Source organism: Lynx rufus, unplaced genomic scaffold, assembly GCF_022079265.1.
Source record: "Lynx rufus isolate CCGP_SWC_20201006 ecotype Redwood Valley unplaced genomic scaffold, mLynRuf1.p SCAF_8, whole genome shotgun sequence".
Taxonomy (NCBI): Eukaryota; Metazoa; Chordata; class Mammalia; order Carnivora; family Felidae; genus Lynx; species Lynx rufus.
The window spans coordinates 41,965,247-41,982,328 of record NW_025814896.1 but is presented as its reverse complement, the minus strand read 5'-3'; the positions used below and the strand labels follow the sequence as shown (position 1 = coordinate 41,982,328).

Below are 17,082 nucleotides of genomic sequence, written 5' to 3'. Positions count from 1 at the left end.
AGAGAGCGAGCTTTCGACTTAGAAGTGTGTATCCCATTCACTTGCCTTATTCTTTTAGCTAAATAAGGTTTGTGTTATTCTTTGTGTTGGTAGGATCACTGTACACCTAATCTTAAAATAAATCTGGATGGGGCGCCTGGGTGGCGCAGTCGGTTAAGCGTCCGACTTCAGCCAGGTCACGATCTCGCGGTCCGTGAGTTCGAGCCCCGCGTCAGGCTCTGGGCTGATGGCTCAGAGCCTGGAACCTGTTTCCGATTCTGTGTCTGTCTCTCTCTCTGCCCCTCCCCCGTTCACGCTCTGTCTCTCTCTGTCCCCAAAATAAATAAACGTGAAAAAAAAAAAAAAAAATAAATCTGGATGGATGAGGAGTCTTTTTCCTCCTTGAAATAAAACCTTTGTGGGGAACCAGTCTCATCATTGGGTTTGAGGACAGACACGGTGATCAGAGGTCTTTATGGCTGGCCCAACCTCTCAGTGGCTGTGTAGCCTTGAACAGTTGTTTAAAACACTCTACACCTCCACTATGTAGCCTGTAAAATGGGGATAATAGCAGTACCTACTTGTGGACTGTTGTAGGGATTAAATGAAGTAATCCACTTAAAGTGCTAAGCATGGTACCTGATAGATATATGGTTACTGTCTATAAAGGTATGTTGCTGCTGTTATTGTTGTCGTTTTGTTGTTATTACTGTCTGAAATTATTTCACTGAATTCAATCCTGTTTAAAATTTTTAGCTACTTAGAAATTTATAATGAACGTGTGCGAGATCTACTTAGGCGGAAGTCATCCAAAACCTTCAATTTAAGAGTCCGAGAGCATCCAAAAGAAGGACCTTATGTGGAGGGTAAGAGCAAGTATCTCACAGCTCTGTTCTTCTTGGGAATTTCCGTAAGAACAGTAGTTTCAGGGGGAAATGTGAGATAATGGCGATATGCAAAAGATTTATTTTATTTAGATGGCATTTTATTATAGCAAAGATGACATGTGTCGTCACTACAGCTATCACTAGTAAGAATTTATACTTCATTGAGCATTCACTGATTTTGTGGGCTTGCCAATAGATTTCCTCTGGCTTCCAGAATAAGAACTCTCTGGAAACTTGTTTTTCTGTTCTCAGGCAAGATAACCAACCCCGTACGCTGCCTCTTTAAGTGGCATTGTGTCTTAGCAGTATATTTTTACTGACCTCAATGGTGGCTTATGACTGTATGGAGATTATAAGACCTCTCACCTTGAGAGAAGAGCGTTGACAGAGTTTCCTGTGCTGCGGTCCTTGGCATTTGTGTTGTGACACACTAGCTGTGTCACAGACACTTGTGAGGAACGTCACAAGTAATGGTGGGGGAAGGGCTGGCCCCTGCTAATTATTTATGAATAGGCTGGCTCCTCTCAACTAACTGGCATAGGCATTGAGTTGTGGCTGGCCTGTAGGAATCACAGACATGTGCTTTCCTGTGGCTGTTGTCCTGCATTTGTGTCTCGTTGGAGGCAAGGCTGAGAACTGGTCATGGGCTTAAAGGTGTTCCTGTTTTGGTTGTCTTTTTCACCTGGTGACATCAGGTGTATTAACAGGCCCCATCTGCATTTTATTAAATTTCCAATGAAAATTTTGCCTTTTATGCCCAAAGTAAGGTGCATAACTATGTATTTGTTTTGTGGAGTGTAGAATAGCTATTATTGTTAATAGCTTTTAGGCTAACTGTGCCTTCGTGCTTCCCTTTAATTGTCTTATCAGATGTTAAAACATATTATAAAGCTGGCTTATGAGGAGACAGAATAATCAGACAGAGGAAAACATCCAGAATATGATGTAGATACTTATGGGGATTTAGTTTCTAATAAATCTGAAGTTCAAACATTGGACAAATATTGGTTGTTAAGCTGTCTGGGAGGAAAAAAAAGTAAATTGGCATCAGAACTCAGCTTTTGTACCAGGATAAATGGCAAATGGAACAAATATTTTAATATTGAAAGTGACTACTTTCAATAGCCAATAAAATGGCTACAAGAAACTGTGGGTTAATTTTTTCTTTCAGAAATTTGCAGAAAGGAAGTCTTTTAAAAATTTACTTAAAACCTAGAAACCATAAACTGTTAAATTTGAAATGGTAAAAAACAGAACAGAATAAAAATTTGGCAGAAATACAGTCAGCAAGGTAAAAAGACAACTTGAAAAGTAGGAAAAATCTTTTCCATCCAAGTTCCAGACAAAGGACTAATTTCCCAATAATAAAGAGATTCCATAACCCAATAACAACAGACTCAACAACCAAGTAGATAAATGAACAAAAGATGTGAATAGACTTCACAGAAATGGGAATATGGATGATTTTTAAATGAAGGAAAGAATGCTTAGCCTCACTCATAATCAGAGAAAAGCAAAATAAAAAAGTCTTCAAGATACCATTTCTTACCTATCCCTGGCAGATGTAAGTAAGCCTAAGACAGTGTTGGGCGATAGACAGTCTCATCCATTGCTGCTGCTGGGTGTAAATTGCCTTCTATGGAGAACGGTGTTTGCAATATCCACCAAAATTTAAAATGTGCTTTGATCCAGAACTTCTGCCTCTTAAGAATTTTTTTTTTTGTGCAGAAATATTCACATATATCTGAAAAGACCTATGTACAAGATTATTTGTATCGGCGTGACTTGTAATTGCGAATAGAATCGGCGTGACTTATAATTGCGAATAGAATGTAAACAACGTCTATAGTTTCAACAGGAGACTGGTTAAAATTGGTTATGGTGCATGCATACAGTTGAACACTTTGCAGTCATACAAATGAGTGAAGAATCACCTTAACTGATACAGAATATTCTTCAGTATATTATTACATAGAAAAAAGCAGGATACAAATGGAATTACACACACACACACATACACACACCCGTGTATGTAATTGCCTGCATATCTATGGGTTATTTTTAGAAGAGTATGGAAAAACTAATTACATTGGGTTGTCTGACACAGGGAAGTGAGAAGTGGGTTTAGGATGGGTGGTGGGAAACCCTTTACACAGTATATCTTTCATAGCTTTTGATTTTAGAAACATATGAATGTTCCCAGAAAATGAATGACACGTTTTTTAAAGGATTAAAAAAAATGCTCTCGGGTTTTGCACGAAGCTAGTGTTTACGTTTCCCTTGCTATAACTAATGCTCATGAGGTCGATGATGATAGCTAACGTTTATCATAAATACCCTATGTGATAGGTACACATTATCAGAGGTGACTGGGGCTCAGCGAGGTTAAGTGACTTGTGCATAACCATGTAAGTCCACTGGTAAGCAGCAGAGTAGGACTTGATCCCCGAGTCTGTGTTATAAACTGGCACACCGTAGGAACAAGCAAGATCTTTAAACAAGTCAGCAAATTTGTACAGTTGTGTGTTATTTCCTAGGGGTAAATTTCTTATTCTGTTTATTGTATATTAGGGAGATTTCTTCAGCCCCCCACCCTCTGCTTTTTTCCCAGATTTATCCAAACATTTAGTACAGAATTACGGTGATGTGGAAGAACTCATGGATGCAGGAAATATCAACCGAACCACAGCAGCGACTGGGATGAACGACGTCAGTAGCAGGTCTCATGCCATCTTTACCATCAAGTTCACTCAGGTGAGGGCAGCTGGGGGGCCGGCTGGCTCCATCCTCGAGGTCTTTACTTGGTGATTAGCACCAGCTGAGGACCGATCATTGTTGAACCAGGAGTAGCAGCAGGCAAAGGTGATGGCCTGTCATCTCCTTGTTAATTAGAGACGAACATGTGTTGTGTGCAGTTTCTCCGTGGTTACAGGCACGGTCGTTTGAAATATCCAGATGTGTACCCTCAAGAAATAGTTAGCAGGCTTCAGCCCTGTTCCAGACAGAAAAAACTTGCTTTTTGCATAATTAAGCAAAAGTTTTCAGTGTTGTGAGCTCTGTGGGAGATAATGGATTGCAAGTCAGACCAGCTGGAGGCCAAGGTGAGTAACTCATTGTGGTACATTATCGCTCCATGGCACTCGCCCCACAATGTTGATTATGATTATTTGAATTATATTAAAAGGCAACCAACGTTTTTAGGTACCAGTGTAAGAACTATTCTGATTACGAGGTGAAGTGTGTTGTGACTGTGTGTGGAATTACTGAAGGTAAATAGTTTAAGACCTAGGCCAGTAGAACAGATGAATGCAAACACGTAGGGTCTTCTCGGGACTTGAGCGTGTGTTAGGAGTTTGGGGATGTCCTGGCCTATGTTAGCCATTGAACATATCAGATACAAAAAATAGTATTTTATTCAGGAGGGGAATTCCAGACCAAGAAAATAAAAAAATTCTCAAAAATCAGTCAGAACAACTCCTAATAAATGCTCCACATCTTTACCTTTTGTTACATCTTTGCTTATGATTTACTGTAGTTTTTTGGATTTTCTCCTCCTTTCTGGTTAATGTGAATTAGGATATGGCCACCTCTGGTTTCTAAGAGGCTTACATTTCTATCAAAATATGGTTTCTTATTGGCATTTTGGCTCAGACTGTTAAATGCAGGTTAAAAGTCGTTGGGAAGGTAAGATTTTGGTAGAATCCAGAAGCAAGGAATACACTATTTAGGGTTTTCAGTGTTTTATAATTTGTGAAACAAGTTTTGACATTGAATAATGGTCAAATGGTCTTTTAACAACTGTCTACATTTATCGTATTTTGGAGAGCCATTGTGCTTGGAATGCTGAAGACTCTAGATGAGAACAAAACTACTTATTTATTTACTTCTATTTTCTTTGTTGAGTGCCCACAGTGACTTGTGTCCTGTTCTACTACAGTCAGACTTAGTAAGCCTTTGTTGAGAATGACCGAGTGATTTGAGTATTTGATTTGATTTGAGGAACAGATATCTTCAGAAAGTTTAAGAATTACATATGGTAGACTTCTGGTGTATTCAGTTTCATTTGGAAGTTTCTATAACCAGTAAGAAGGCCAACGAAACAACAAAATTAAAAACAAAAAACAAAAAAACCCCAAACCCTACCCCGAGAGATCACAGTGAGAAGTGGAAAATAATTAGAATTTGTATCACAGACAACATCAGGGCTCTTTACACCTCTTCAATTTTGCTTTTATATTTTGCTACAGGCAAAATTTGATTCTGAAATGCCGTCTGAAACCGTGAGTAAGATCCACTTAGTCGATCTTGCTGGAAGTGAGCGAGCGGATGCCACCGGTGCCACTGGGGTCAGACTGAAGGAAGGGGGGAATATTAACAAATCCCTCGTGACTCTGGGAAATGTCATTTCTGCCTTAGGTGGGTTTCTGCTTGTCCCCTGCCCCTCTTACTTTCGTGGTACTGTATTAGCACAAAGCAATTATGTATAATGTTTGTGTTATAGTCTGAGAGGATAGCCTCAAGGTTTTCTGAAGCCAAATTAGAGAAAAAACTTTACTCCTTTTTTTTTTTCTTCTTCTTCTTCTTTTTCTTCTTCCTTCATGCAGCCGATTTATCTCAGGACGCGGCAAACCCTCTTGTGAAGAAGAAACAAGTTTTCGTGCCTTACAGAGATTCTGTTTTGACTTGGCTGTTGAAAGATAGCCTTGGCGGGAACTCTAAAACCATCATGATCGCCAGTAAGAATTTCAAGTTCTTGTCCTCAGCATATAGTGTTTTATGTGAACTACCTGTAGATGTGTAAGTTTAAAGTATCTCATTAGGAAGTAGTGCCTTTTTTTTAAATCTTAAAAAAGATAATAGTTTTTCTATCTTGAAGAAAATCGCTGTGATCCCTGTCTACACTATCATATTATTAACTCTCTTTCCTGTTTCCTAGTTAGATAAACTTGCCATGTGTTGTGCAAATGCTCCTGCATTTTCACTCACTGGAAGAAGTGTAACAGAAAAAGATGTACAAAGGGTAGACAATTGCTTGGAAGAACTCAAAAACTTTTAACCCGACTTTCTTTTGCCTTTTCTCCTCTTCCCTTCTTGTCTCTGTGTCTCCCCCATTCCCCAGGCTATGCATTAATGGTAGAGAAAAGGGATCTAACCTAGGGTATGTACCCCAGATACAACTATCTAGTTACCTGAACCCTAAAGGCTGTGGTGGGGGTTCAGGGGGGTGGTTAACCAAAGCTTTAGAGGAGAAGAATTCACTGATCTACTGACTCTTTTGAAAAGTAATAATGCCATGGATTTTTGCAGGTGGTAGTCTTTGCCGGAACTTTTAAAAGTATTTTAATTTCTGTGTAGTATTGAGAAGTACAAATAGTCTTAAAATCTTCTTCCTATATTTTCAACAGAGAAAACTCCTTACTTAAAGCACGGTGGAAAGTCTCATATCTCATTTTAGAGTTGGTTAGATAGCTAGCTGATTCTAGACTTAAGAGGAGCAAAATGACATTTAATTTGGTATAGTGAGCACCTTTCCTATAAATCTTAGATAATTTTTAATATTCATTACCATGGCAATGAATATTTAGTCTATCCAATGACCCGGGGTTAATCTGACTTTTAAATTACAAACCAACTTTGTGTTAAATGAAACACGGAGTGCTGGATAAATTATTTTTTGAATTCATTCTTCACAGCCATTTCACCTGCTGATGTCAATTATGGAGAAACCCTAAGTACTCTTCGCTATGCAAATAGAGCCAAAAACATCATCAACAAGCCTACTATTAATGAGGACGCCAACGTCAAACTCATCCGTGAGCTGCGTGCTGAAATAGCCAGACTGAAAACGCTGCTTGCTCAAGGGAATCAGGTTGGGTTTTTCTGAGATTTATGGATAATTTTCTTTGAGTAATGACAACTATTTCTAGATCTTAATGAGACAATTATCGCACTCGTTGTATTGATTTGAGTAAATAAGTGCTAGGTAAAGCTTTGAATGAGTTAGCCAGTCTCCTTTATGTTACCCTCTCCTTGGCCTTTGCATTCATTATGGGCTCTGTGTGTAAGATTTCATCCACGAAGCCTGAAATTATTAAGTATCTAATAGTTATCAATTATGGATGGAAATTTAGCATGCAATAGGATTAGCCGCATAATCTCCATTAGTGGAAGGAAATTGAGGTGCTTGGAATAAGATTTAAAATTCTACCCATGCATTTTATGGTTTGAAAATGTACTTTGACAGAATGAAAGACTTGTTTGAAGACCTTTCTGAATCTATTTTGTATTGCCCATTACAGAGGTGGTTATGGTGATACAGTGACATGTGTGACACACCTGTAACTGGCTGAGATGATGTCCTTGAGGCCTTGCTTGATTGTCCAAATGGCTTCATCCCAGGATGTTTTGGGATTCCAGTGAAGGGCCTTTGTCCTTGTTTTTTCACAGTAAACTTGCTTATCTGTGTAGTGTGCACGCAGAGTTACGTTCTTTAATGAATAGTGTGACTTAGGTTCTGATGGGTTTTAGATACTGTTGTAAAGAAAGTCCACCCTTGAAAGAAAATCAAGGATAGCTTTTTAAAATATTGGACTTAGATTTGAGTTAGAAATAAACAAAGATACATTTCTTCCCATTTTCCTAACCCATACATGGATGTCTTAAATGTATTATTTGAAAAAAAAAATGCTTTTCTTTAGATGCAGAGTGCCCTCTCTAGAGCAGCTTTTCATCTAGAAATGTATAGCCCTTGAAGCCCTTGACATACCATAAGTGGTTTGACCCATAAAACTATTGGCAGAATAAAAACCTCACTGAGTTTCCTGCATCCTGAAATGTACCTGACAGTTTATTCCCGTCCGATGGCAGACAGCATTTGAATAGGAATTCTTCATTGCACTTAAAAATATCTCCACACAGGGGCACCTGGGTGGCTCAGTCGGGTGGTTGAGCAACCGACTCTTGATTTCTGCTCAGGTCATGATCCCAGGATTGTGGGATCCAGCCCCACATCAGGCTCTGCACTGAGCGTGGAACCTGCTTAAGATTCTTTCTCTCTCCCTCTGCCCTTACCCCACTGGCGCATGTTCTCTCTCTAAAACAAAACAAAACAAAACAAAACAAAACAAAACAAAACAAAACATTCCACATATATTTTACTTTTTGATGTGGACCTTTCCTGTGTGTGAAGGCAAGTTGCCAGAATGAATAGTCCAGCTGTATATGATATTATCAGGCTCCCCTGACTTAGGACATGATAGTCATTTTAATTTGTATACCATGCTATTGGGATCTTTTTTCTTTTGTTGTTGTTTGTTTGTTTCTTAATTTTTGAGAGAGAGAGAGAGAGAGAGAGAGAATGAGAATGAGAATGAGTAGGGGAGGAGCAGAGAGAAAGGGAGACACAGAATCTGAAACAGGGCTCCAGGCTCTGAGCTGTCAGCACAGAGCCTGACGCGGGGCTCGAACTCAGGAATAGCGAGATCATGACCTAGGCTGAAGTCAGATGCTTAACCAACTGAGACACCCAGGCGCCCTGTGGGATCTTTTTTCAGTGTCATAAAAATTTTCTTTATCTAAAGTGAACACTTAAGGATGATTTGATAGGATCACCCACACTATTCTATGTGAAGGGAAGTATTTGGACGATTATTGGTGTGACTTGTACTTAATGATTTACTAAGTTGCGGCAATGAAGGAAAAGAAAGATGAGCCTTTTTTTTTTTTTAATTTTTTTAACGTTTTATTTATTTTTGAGACAGAGAGAGACAGAGCATGAACAGGGGAGGGTCAGAGAGAGAGGGAGACACAGAATCTGAAACAGGCTCCAGGCTCTGAGCTGTCAGCACAGAACCTGACGCAGGGCTCGAACTCACGGACCGTGAAATCATGACCTGAGCTGAAGTCAGCCGCTTAACCGACTGAGCCACCCAGGCGCCCCAAGATGAGCCTTTTTAAATGAACCTGAGGAAATCCTTGAAGGAAGCCTTATCATACAGACAGAAAAGTTTAATTTATTAAAAGTTTTCCATATTCTGTCTGAGGGATGTCTTGAGACGTATCGTGTGAGCCAGTTGCCTTTTATCTTCTTTCGTGACCGAGGGCTGCTGCTGTAATTGAAGGAGTATTTTTGTGGGTGAGGGTGAGGATGGAAGAGATAGTTAAGTCTATTTTAGAGCACATTGAAGATAAAATTCTTTGGTTAACTTCATACGTTATAATAAAAACAGGAGTCCAATTTAAAATAATTTATCACACTATGAAACTATAAATTGTTGTGGGACAGTACAGGCTTATCCTAAATTAATTAAATTTGTGATGCTCAGTAAAATAAGCAGGTGTTCTTAAGTACCCATTAAAAATCTCTGTATAATTTTTTTCTGGTAACATTGCTCTATTCCTACAATATTCCAAAAGCTGCCATGGTTCATTGAGATGGTTATTCAAATCAAAGTCCCATTATTTGGCTAAGGGCAGCTAAATAAAAATCAACTCCTTTTAACAAGTTTTTGTATTTGCCAGTGCAAAATGTCAAATGCATCAGAATTTCAAAAGTACAAAGTAAATAAAGCACAAGAATATAACATGTATTTGTTTCTCCTACTACAGAGAAATACACAGATATGTGTAGTTGTTTGTATATATACATATATATGAACTCTGTATTTAAGAGTTATTTATGTACAGGGAAACTACATATTGTAAGTGTACAGATTATTGAATTTTCGCAAGCCGGATCCACCGATCTAACCTGCGTCCCTATCAAGGAACATAAATTACCAGCATCCTGGAAGACCCCCTTGATATTCCTTTTCCAGGTGCTGCCTGCCATTTCTGTCAAGAGTAACTATTATCCTGACTTCTGAGGGCATAGATTAGGTTTTAGTGTTGCCTATTTGTATATACTCTTGGTCTCATTTCTTTCATTCAATGTCGTGTTTGTGAGATTGATCCATGGTGTTGCATGTAGTTGTAGATCCGTTCATTCTCATTGCTATATTGTATTCCATCACACAAGTGTGTCCCAACTCATTTATCCAGTGTAATTTTGTTGGGCATTTAGGGAGTTTCCTTTATGGGGCTATAAGTGCTGTTGCTGACTTTCTTCTGCATGTCATTTAGCGAATGTACCGAAGCGTTTCTGTTAGGTTTATACTTAAGAGTGGAGTTGGTGGGTCGGAAGGTATACATATGCTCAGTTTTAGCCAGACAGTTTTTACAGTGCCTGTACTGGTTTACATCTACCATGAGCACACGAAAGTGCCCGATCTCGCTGCTGCAGGCCCTTGTCCACACTGGGTTCTGTCCAGTTTTCATTGTGACCATCTGACGGATGCACTGTTATGTTACAGAAGGATTTAGTTTGCACTTCTCAGATGATCAATGAAGTTGAGTATTTTGATCGCTTGTCCTTTCAAGTGTTCTCTTTTGTTATATTTAAAGCATGTTTTCAGAATTCTACTTTAAAGCTGACAGAGAGAACGTCTGTGAACTCTTTTTCTCTTGGATATATCTGGAGATGAGAAAATTAAACAATATAGAAATGAAATAAGCCAGAAAAGTCGGGAAGCAAAGGAGGACACTAAAATGGAAATAAGATGAATTTCTCATCTGTACAGCTGGAGTACAGAGAAACTTTAAATGATAGCTAGATAATAGAAATGTCATCATGTGCAAACTTTTAAGACACATCTCCAGGAGGGTCACAGATGGAAACTGTTACATGATATTTGTATGAATGAACACAGGCCTATTAGGTAATTCAGAGGGGAAAGGAAGAAGTACAAAAACAGCATTATGTTGTTTTTACATTTTATATATATCATGCATACCTTAAAAAAGCACTTTATGGGGCGCCTGGGTGGCTCAGTAGGTTGAATGTCTGAGTCTTGATTTCAGCTCAGGTCATGATCTCAGGGTCATAGGATCTAGCCCTGGTTTGGGCTCTGTGCTGAGTATGGAGCCTGCTTGATATTTTCTCCCTCTCCCTCCCCCTTCCCTTCCCCCTTCCCCTCATTCATGTGCTCTTTCTCTAAAACAAACAAAAAAGCACTTTATTATAGCAAAGAGTGTAATTCATAATTAAAACCAAACATATCAACTTTTATAAAGAAAAAAACCCAAAAAAACTATAGGAAATAGCAGGAGACAGAGCCAAACACATTTGCCACAGGGAGCTGTAATCCTCTGTCTCATTTCATGAGAGCTCACATAGACCAAGGTAAGGAAGGGCGTAGCATATTTACATAACACCATGAAAATTTGCTCTAATCAGTACAAACCAGGAGAAATAGATCACCAACTTGTGCCACAAGTTTCCTTATTGTGAAAGGGCTTCTTTTTTTTTTTTTTTTTTAATATTTTTATTTATTTTTGAGAGAGCAAGTGAGTGGGGGAGAGGCAGAGAGGAAGGGGGCAGAGGATCCAAAGCGGGCTCTGTGCTAATAGTGGTAAAGTCAATGCAGGGCTTGAACCCACAAACTGCAAGATCATGACCTGACACTCAAGACTGAGCCATCCAGGTGCCCCCAAAAGTGCTTCTATTAAAAAAAAACCAGGAAAAGATCACAAGCTGACCGAAAAGTGAATAAAGAATATGAGCACAGTTCACAGAAAAAAGTTTCAAATGGTTTCTAAGTCTATGAAAAAATATTCAGTGTCCCTTGAAATACGGTAAATGCAAATATTAAGAATAGTGAGATGAAAATATACGGATATGGATACATAGTCATTAAGCTGTGTATTTTGCTGCATGTAAATTATACCTCACATTTCTTAGAAAACCTATCAGATGGGCAAAGATCGAAATGCTTAATTGCAGAGTATATTGGCCCGGGTGGGAGGCGACAGGTGCTTATACATGTCATTGGTGGAGTTGATGCTGCTGCAGTTGTGATGCCGTGTTACCATTGGTTTAACACATGAACTTCATCTGAGTATTATTTAGTCCCGAACGTCTTTCTTCTAAATGGACACCTTGCAAACAGTAATTTAATTGAAAATGGTTTAGTTTGACCAGATATTTCCTTTAAGAGGACTTAGGTGGGTTTACCAAAAGGCCTAGTGGTCATGATAGCCCGCCCACCTGCATGTGTTCAGTCGGTGATTATCTGCTGAGTTGACGATGTGGTAGGAATGTTTCAGCTTTGAGTATAGATGAAAAATCCCTATAGCGGAGTCGGTGAAATTAGCCATGTTATAAAGGGGTCACTAATTGCTGTGAAAATTGTCGGCCACATATAAACTGTGCAGGCATAATAAAGCCTGCCACCTGCATTTCTTCACTGGCAACTATTTGTCGAGTACCATCTGTGTGCAAGACGGCATGCTAGGTGCTGCAATAATGTGCTGTAGTAATGTGTTAGCAAAACTCCTTTTTTTCCGCTATGGATGAATTTCCTTTACTAGTGCTTATCTTGTTGGCTTTATTCTCCGTAATCTGGGTAACAGTGGGAGGCCATCTTTATCACCAGACAACATCTCTAATGATAAAAATAGCCCCTAATAGGAGAATTGCATCTGGATTAGGATGGACTATATATAAACTGTAAGTGTGGGTGGAAAGCCATGGGTTTGGGTTTCCCTGAGTGCAGTGACTCTTGTAACTGAAGATGTATGTCTCTTGTGGACCCTAGAGGGTATGCCTGAACAAGAGATGCTGCCTCTGGCGGGGTGTGGGGCTTCTAGGCCAAGGTGAGCCCCCTAGGTGCGTGTTTCAATCTCAGTCCTTCGAGAGGGCTAAAGATGGTAGCTCCTGACAGCTGTGGGGACCGTTACAGAGACTTCATGAGGACCTTGCTGTCCTGTCCATGTGGAGTGTGGCCCATGGTAATCTTGTCAGCCTGAAAGTTTAACTGAGCCAACGAAGACCACTTATGGCTGTTGCATTCATTTGAATAGAAATTGAAATGTAAATAATAATGAAACAAAAAATGCTACAGTCTCTGAGGAGGAGAAGTTGGCAGTTAAAAAAAAAAAACATACATATAAATGACTCACAAATTCCTTTGGAGGAATTTATTGATACATCTATGTACATGGTAGACCGTGGTATAGGATTGCTGTTTGTAGCATTGCTGGTAAAACAGAAGATTAGAAAGAAACCCTGCATTTCCATTACTAGGAAAGTGCTGACATAAATTATGGAATATTCATACATATGGATATATGATTTGAATATTCAAATATTGTATACACATATGTATATATATGTATACATATATGGAATACTGTATGGTGAATTGGAATTGTTAAAAAGAACGAAGTGGTTTTATTTGTACTGAATTTTCTCCAGAATATATTGTTGAGCGAAAATGGCAGTATTCAGAATAGTGTTCTGCTAGTGTTTGTGCTGTTTAAAAAACAACAAAAATATGCGTGCATATGACCAGAATGACTTCAGGTTTACACAGCATATTGGGAAAAAGTGGTTGCCTGTGGATGGGGAGGGAGGAAGACCCTCTCTATTTTTTGTTTTTTAAATTTTTTTACTTGAGTATAGCTGATGCACAGTTTCAGGTGTACAGCATAGTGATTCAACATCTTGTGATGTTCTGCTCACAAGTGTAGCTACCATCTGTCACCACACAACGCTATTAAAATATCATTGACTATATCCCCTCTGCTGTATCTTTGAAAGTTTTTTTTTAATGTTTATTTATTTTTGAGAGAGAGCCAGAGCACAAGTGGGAGATGGGCAGAGAGAGAGAGAGAGAGGGAGACACAGAATCTGAAGCAGGCTCCAGGCTCCAGGCTCCAGGCTGTCAGCCCAGAGCCTGATGTGGGGCTCGAACTCAACGAACTGCGAGATCATGACCTGAGCCACAGTGGGATGTTTAACCAACTGAGCCACCCAGAAGTCCTCACACCCCCACCCCCTCCACATGCTGTGCCTTTTATATGACCCCTTTCTTTTATTTCTGATGACATCCTAGGGAGCACTATGTCCCTACCTCTCAGATCATGAGTTCCGAATACAGTCAGAGCCCCTCTGTGCCCTACCTGGCTCCCTGTGCTTCCCCTTCTGTGTCTTGTCCCAGTTCCAACCAGATTTTGGTGTTTGTCATTCACGTGTCAATCTTTATACCTTTGCAACGTGCATAAAGAAATGGGTAGCCATACCACACATGGAGTATAATCCATCAGTGAAACTAAATTTCATTTGCATGTATCAACATGTATAATTCTCAGAAGCCTGTGATTGAGCAAGACTTACGCTTCTTTTTGAATTTTGTACATTGTGCGTATTCAGAACAGATGAATTCTTTCAGATTTAGGGATTTAGACCGTGTTTGATTTTGGTAAAATGTCAGTATGTAACATGTTTGTCTTTTTCCTTTGCTTTACTGATTTGTATTGCAAATGTGGGTTTGCTAGGATGCTATGGTTTTGAATATTACGAGATATGTACCCCATTGATTAAAGACTCAGTGATGACTGACACTTTTGGGGTGGTTGTGGGACAGTACTTTTCACCTTTGCTTAATAGTTATTTGGCTCTTATTGATAATTTATTAATCATGGACAAATCCTTCCTGTAGATTATTGCTGTTTACTAATTACTTTTCTCTTTTATGGCTTAAATTGTAGATTGCCCTCTTAGACTCCCCCACAGCCTTAAGTATGGAGGAAAAACTTCAGCAGAATGAAGCAAGAGTAAGTGATACCTGACTCGTTATTCTTTAAAAATCTTTTCACTGTTATTTTAAGTGCACGCTTTTTAATACTTGCTGTTTAAACTCATTTTCCTTCTTCATTTCACTGAACCCTCCCTCTGCCTCACCCCATTTTTAAAGAAGCACAATGGTTGACTCTTGGTGTATCTCATCGTGTCCTCTGTGACTTATTAAATGGGATTCGTCTGGTACATGATGGTTACTGCAACTGAAATTCACATGCAGGCCGGGAGGCTGCTCGGTACTTCAGAGCACACAGGAGCCCCGAGTCGAGGGAGGCCGTGTTCAACATTTATGAGACAACGGTGGTCCCCACAGCTTAACCGTAGCTGAAGAATGACCACCGTTTAGTCTTTTTGTCATCCCTTTACTTTGTTTCCAGTGGGAAGTGCAGCACTGGGGGAATCTCTGAATACTCCACGTGGATGCTTAGTTTCCCTTAAGCTAGGGAGAGCTGAAGCAGGGAGAGGGAGTGGCAGTGAGTGACCAGAAAGAGAGTGGCTCTGGAGATGTCGTGGGCTGACGTTGAGTGCTGGTATGCTGGCTCTTTCTGAAAGCCAGTTTCATGGCTGACCTGGTTCTGTACTATTTTTGTTTTTTAAAAAAAGAGTCGTCTGTGAAAGAAAAACAGGCACTGAGAACATTTTTTGGGTTAGATTTTGTTCACTGTGCTGAATGGTTACAGCAGATTGAGAAAGAAAATTGGATTCTATTGGTAAAGCTCTTTGAAGAGTACACAATACTGAAGATATAAATTGGCTTGTAGTCAGGAACTTGTTGACACTTCCCTGGGTAATTATGCTGATGAATTTGCTGATAATAGCATGAGTAAAAACATTAGTTTCTTACTCCCTATTTTTCTGATGAAATTTTGTATTTTAGTGCTTCAAATTGTAATTTTGAGTGCTTCGAAATGGATATAGTCTTATATTGTTTCTTAATAATAGTTTTCAGGAATACCTAGCAAGTTAATAGAAAGCAATAAACATCTTAATTTGAATGCATTACACATGCTGTGACAGAAATGACTACGTATCTCGTTCATAACAATTTCTAGGTTTTAATCTAGTTTTCTGCTGACCTTTTACAATCGTTTGCTGTCTGTTTAGCTATAAATCTTATCACCTGGTCATTTGCTAGAGGTGGTATCACACATTGGTCTATTTTGTAAATGAAGATTATTTGCTTTAAAATCCATAGTAAAATAAACCCAAGGCATACTTAACAATTTGTTTAAAGCTAGAATTATTTGATTGAATTGGAAAAGGATTGATTGGCTTGTCATTTCTTCAGGGAGAACACACCTGTTGGTGAAATGCAGAAGCATTTATTATTGAATGCCGTGTTTGTCCGATAAATTGCCAGTGAGAATCTGTGAACCGATGATTATAAATTGGTAAATTGAATATACCAGTCCTTCCTTCTTCTGTAGGGAGAAAAGGCAGAACATTCCCTCTCGGAACATTGCCTCTCTGAAAGCTTTTCCAAAACACACCCTGATAGCCAGGTGGCTTTAACTGCTGTCATTAGAGCCTGAAGTTGCCATCACTCAAGGGATGAGACGAAAGACTGGAGTGAATGTGCAGTTCCAGACAGCTCAGGATAGTCTTTGCAAACCGTTAAAAACACACAAAAAGCAAAACTAGAGAGGGTCGGTCCTGTTTCTTTCATTTATGTGGTTTTAACCAAGAAGATGATTGATTTTGATTTTTTTTTTTTTAACATTTTGTTTATTTTTGAGACAGGGAGAGACAGAGCATGAACAGGGGAGGGTCAGAGAGAGGGAGACACAGAATCCGAAACAGGCTCCAGGCTCTGAGCTGTCAGCACAGAGCCCAACGTGGGGCTCGAACTCACAGACCACGAGATCATGACCTGAGCCAAAGTCGGCCGCTTAACCGACTGAGCCACCCAGGCGCCCCTGATTTTGATTTAATAACTAGTGAAAATGAAGCGGTATTCTTTTAACTTAGTCAGCCCTATTTGGGGTAAATGGAGTAAAATGAATGACTGCCGAACAATTGAGTATAGGTGGGTTAGGTGTGGTTTGGTTTTCCTCTCCGGTAAGCCGTCCCTTCAGTTTCCCCACTTGTCAGTAACAAAGGCTTTCTGTCGGGGAGGTGTCTGACATGAGCACCTCCTCCAGTTGCTATATACTCAGTGGCGTGTGGGGGGTGTCTTGCTGTTGGCAGTGAGAGTGCAAGCAGGTGTATTCCCGGCATACACTTTGGCCTGGTTAAATAAGCTAATGTCTCAGCTGCAAGAGCGGTACGTTCAGATGGGATGGGAGTGGAGAAGTGGCAGAACTGCTAAAGTAGGGAAGGAGGAAGGCTTTGAAAGGACGAGTGTCATCTGTCTGTCCAATCCTACCCCGTCCCTGGGGGGAGTCACTCTGTTTTAGCTTCAGGGATATTCATTTTTACAGGACACATTTTTTTTTTTTCCTAACTCTCAATCTAATATCACTGTTTGCTTCTTAATGAATTACTTACTAGGACCATTTACAAAGTTTTATGGAACCAGCAAAATATTTTTATTAGACT

At 39.6% G+C, this 17,082-nt stretch overlaps 1 protein-coding gene across 7 annotated transcripts in view; it reads left to right on the top strand.

Moving 5' to 3' along the window:
* KIF16B (kinesin family member 16B) overlaps window positions 1–17,082 on the top strand; it is a 289,874-nt gene that overhangs the window by 50,119 nt on the left and 222,673 nt on the right. For all 7 annotated transcript variants that reach the window (XM_047067541.1, XM_047067539.1, XM_047067538.1 and 4 more), the window contains exons 6-11: window positions 736–845; window positions 3,478–3,620; window positions 5,114–5,282; window positions 5,471–5,602; window positions 6,560–6,735; window positions 14,454–14,519. In XM_047067541.1, the coding sequence (XP_046923497.1) occupies window positions 736–845; window positions 3,478–3,620; window positions 5,114–5,282; window positions 5,471–5,602; window positions 6,560–6,735; window positions 14,454–14,519 (796 nt within the window). The remainder of the gene's footprint in view (window positions 1–735; window positions 846–3,477; window positions 3,621–5,113; window positions 5,283–5,470; window positions 5,603–6,559; window positions 6,736–14,453; window positions 14,520–17,082) is intronic.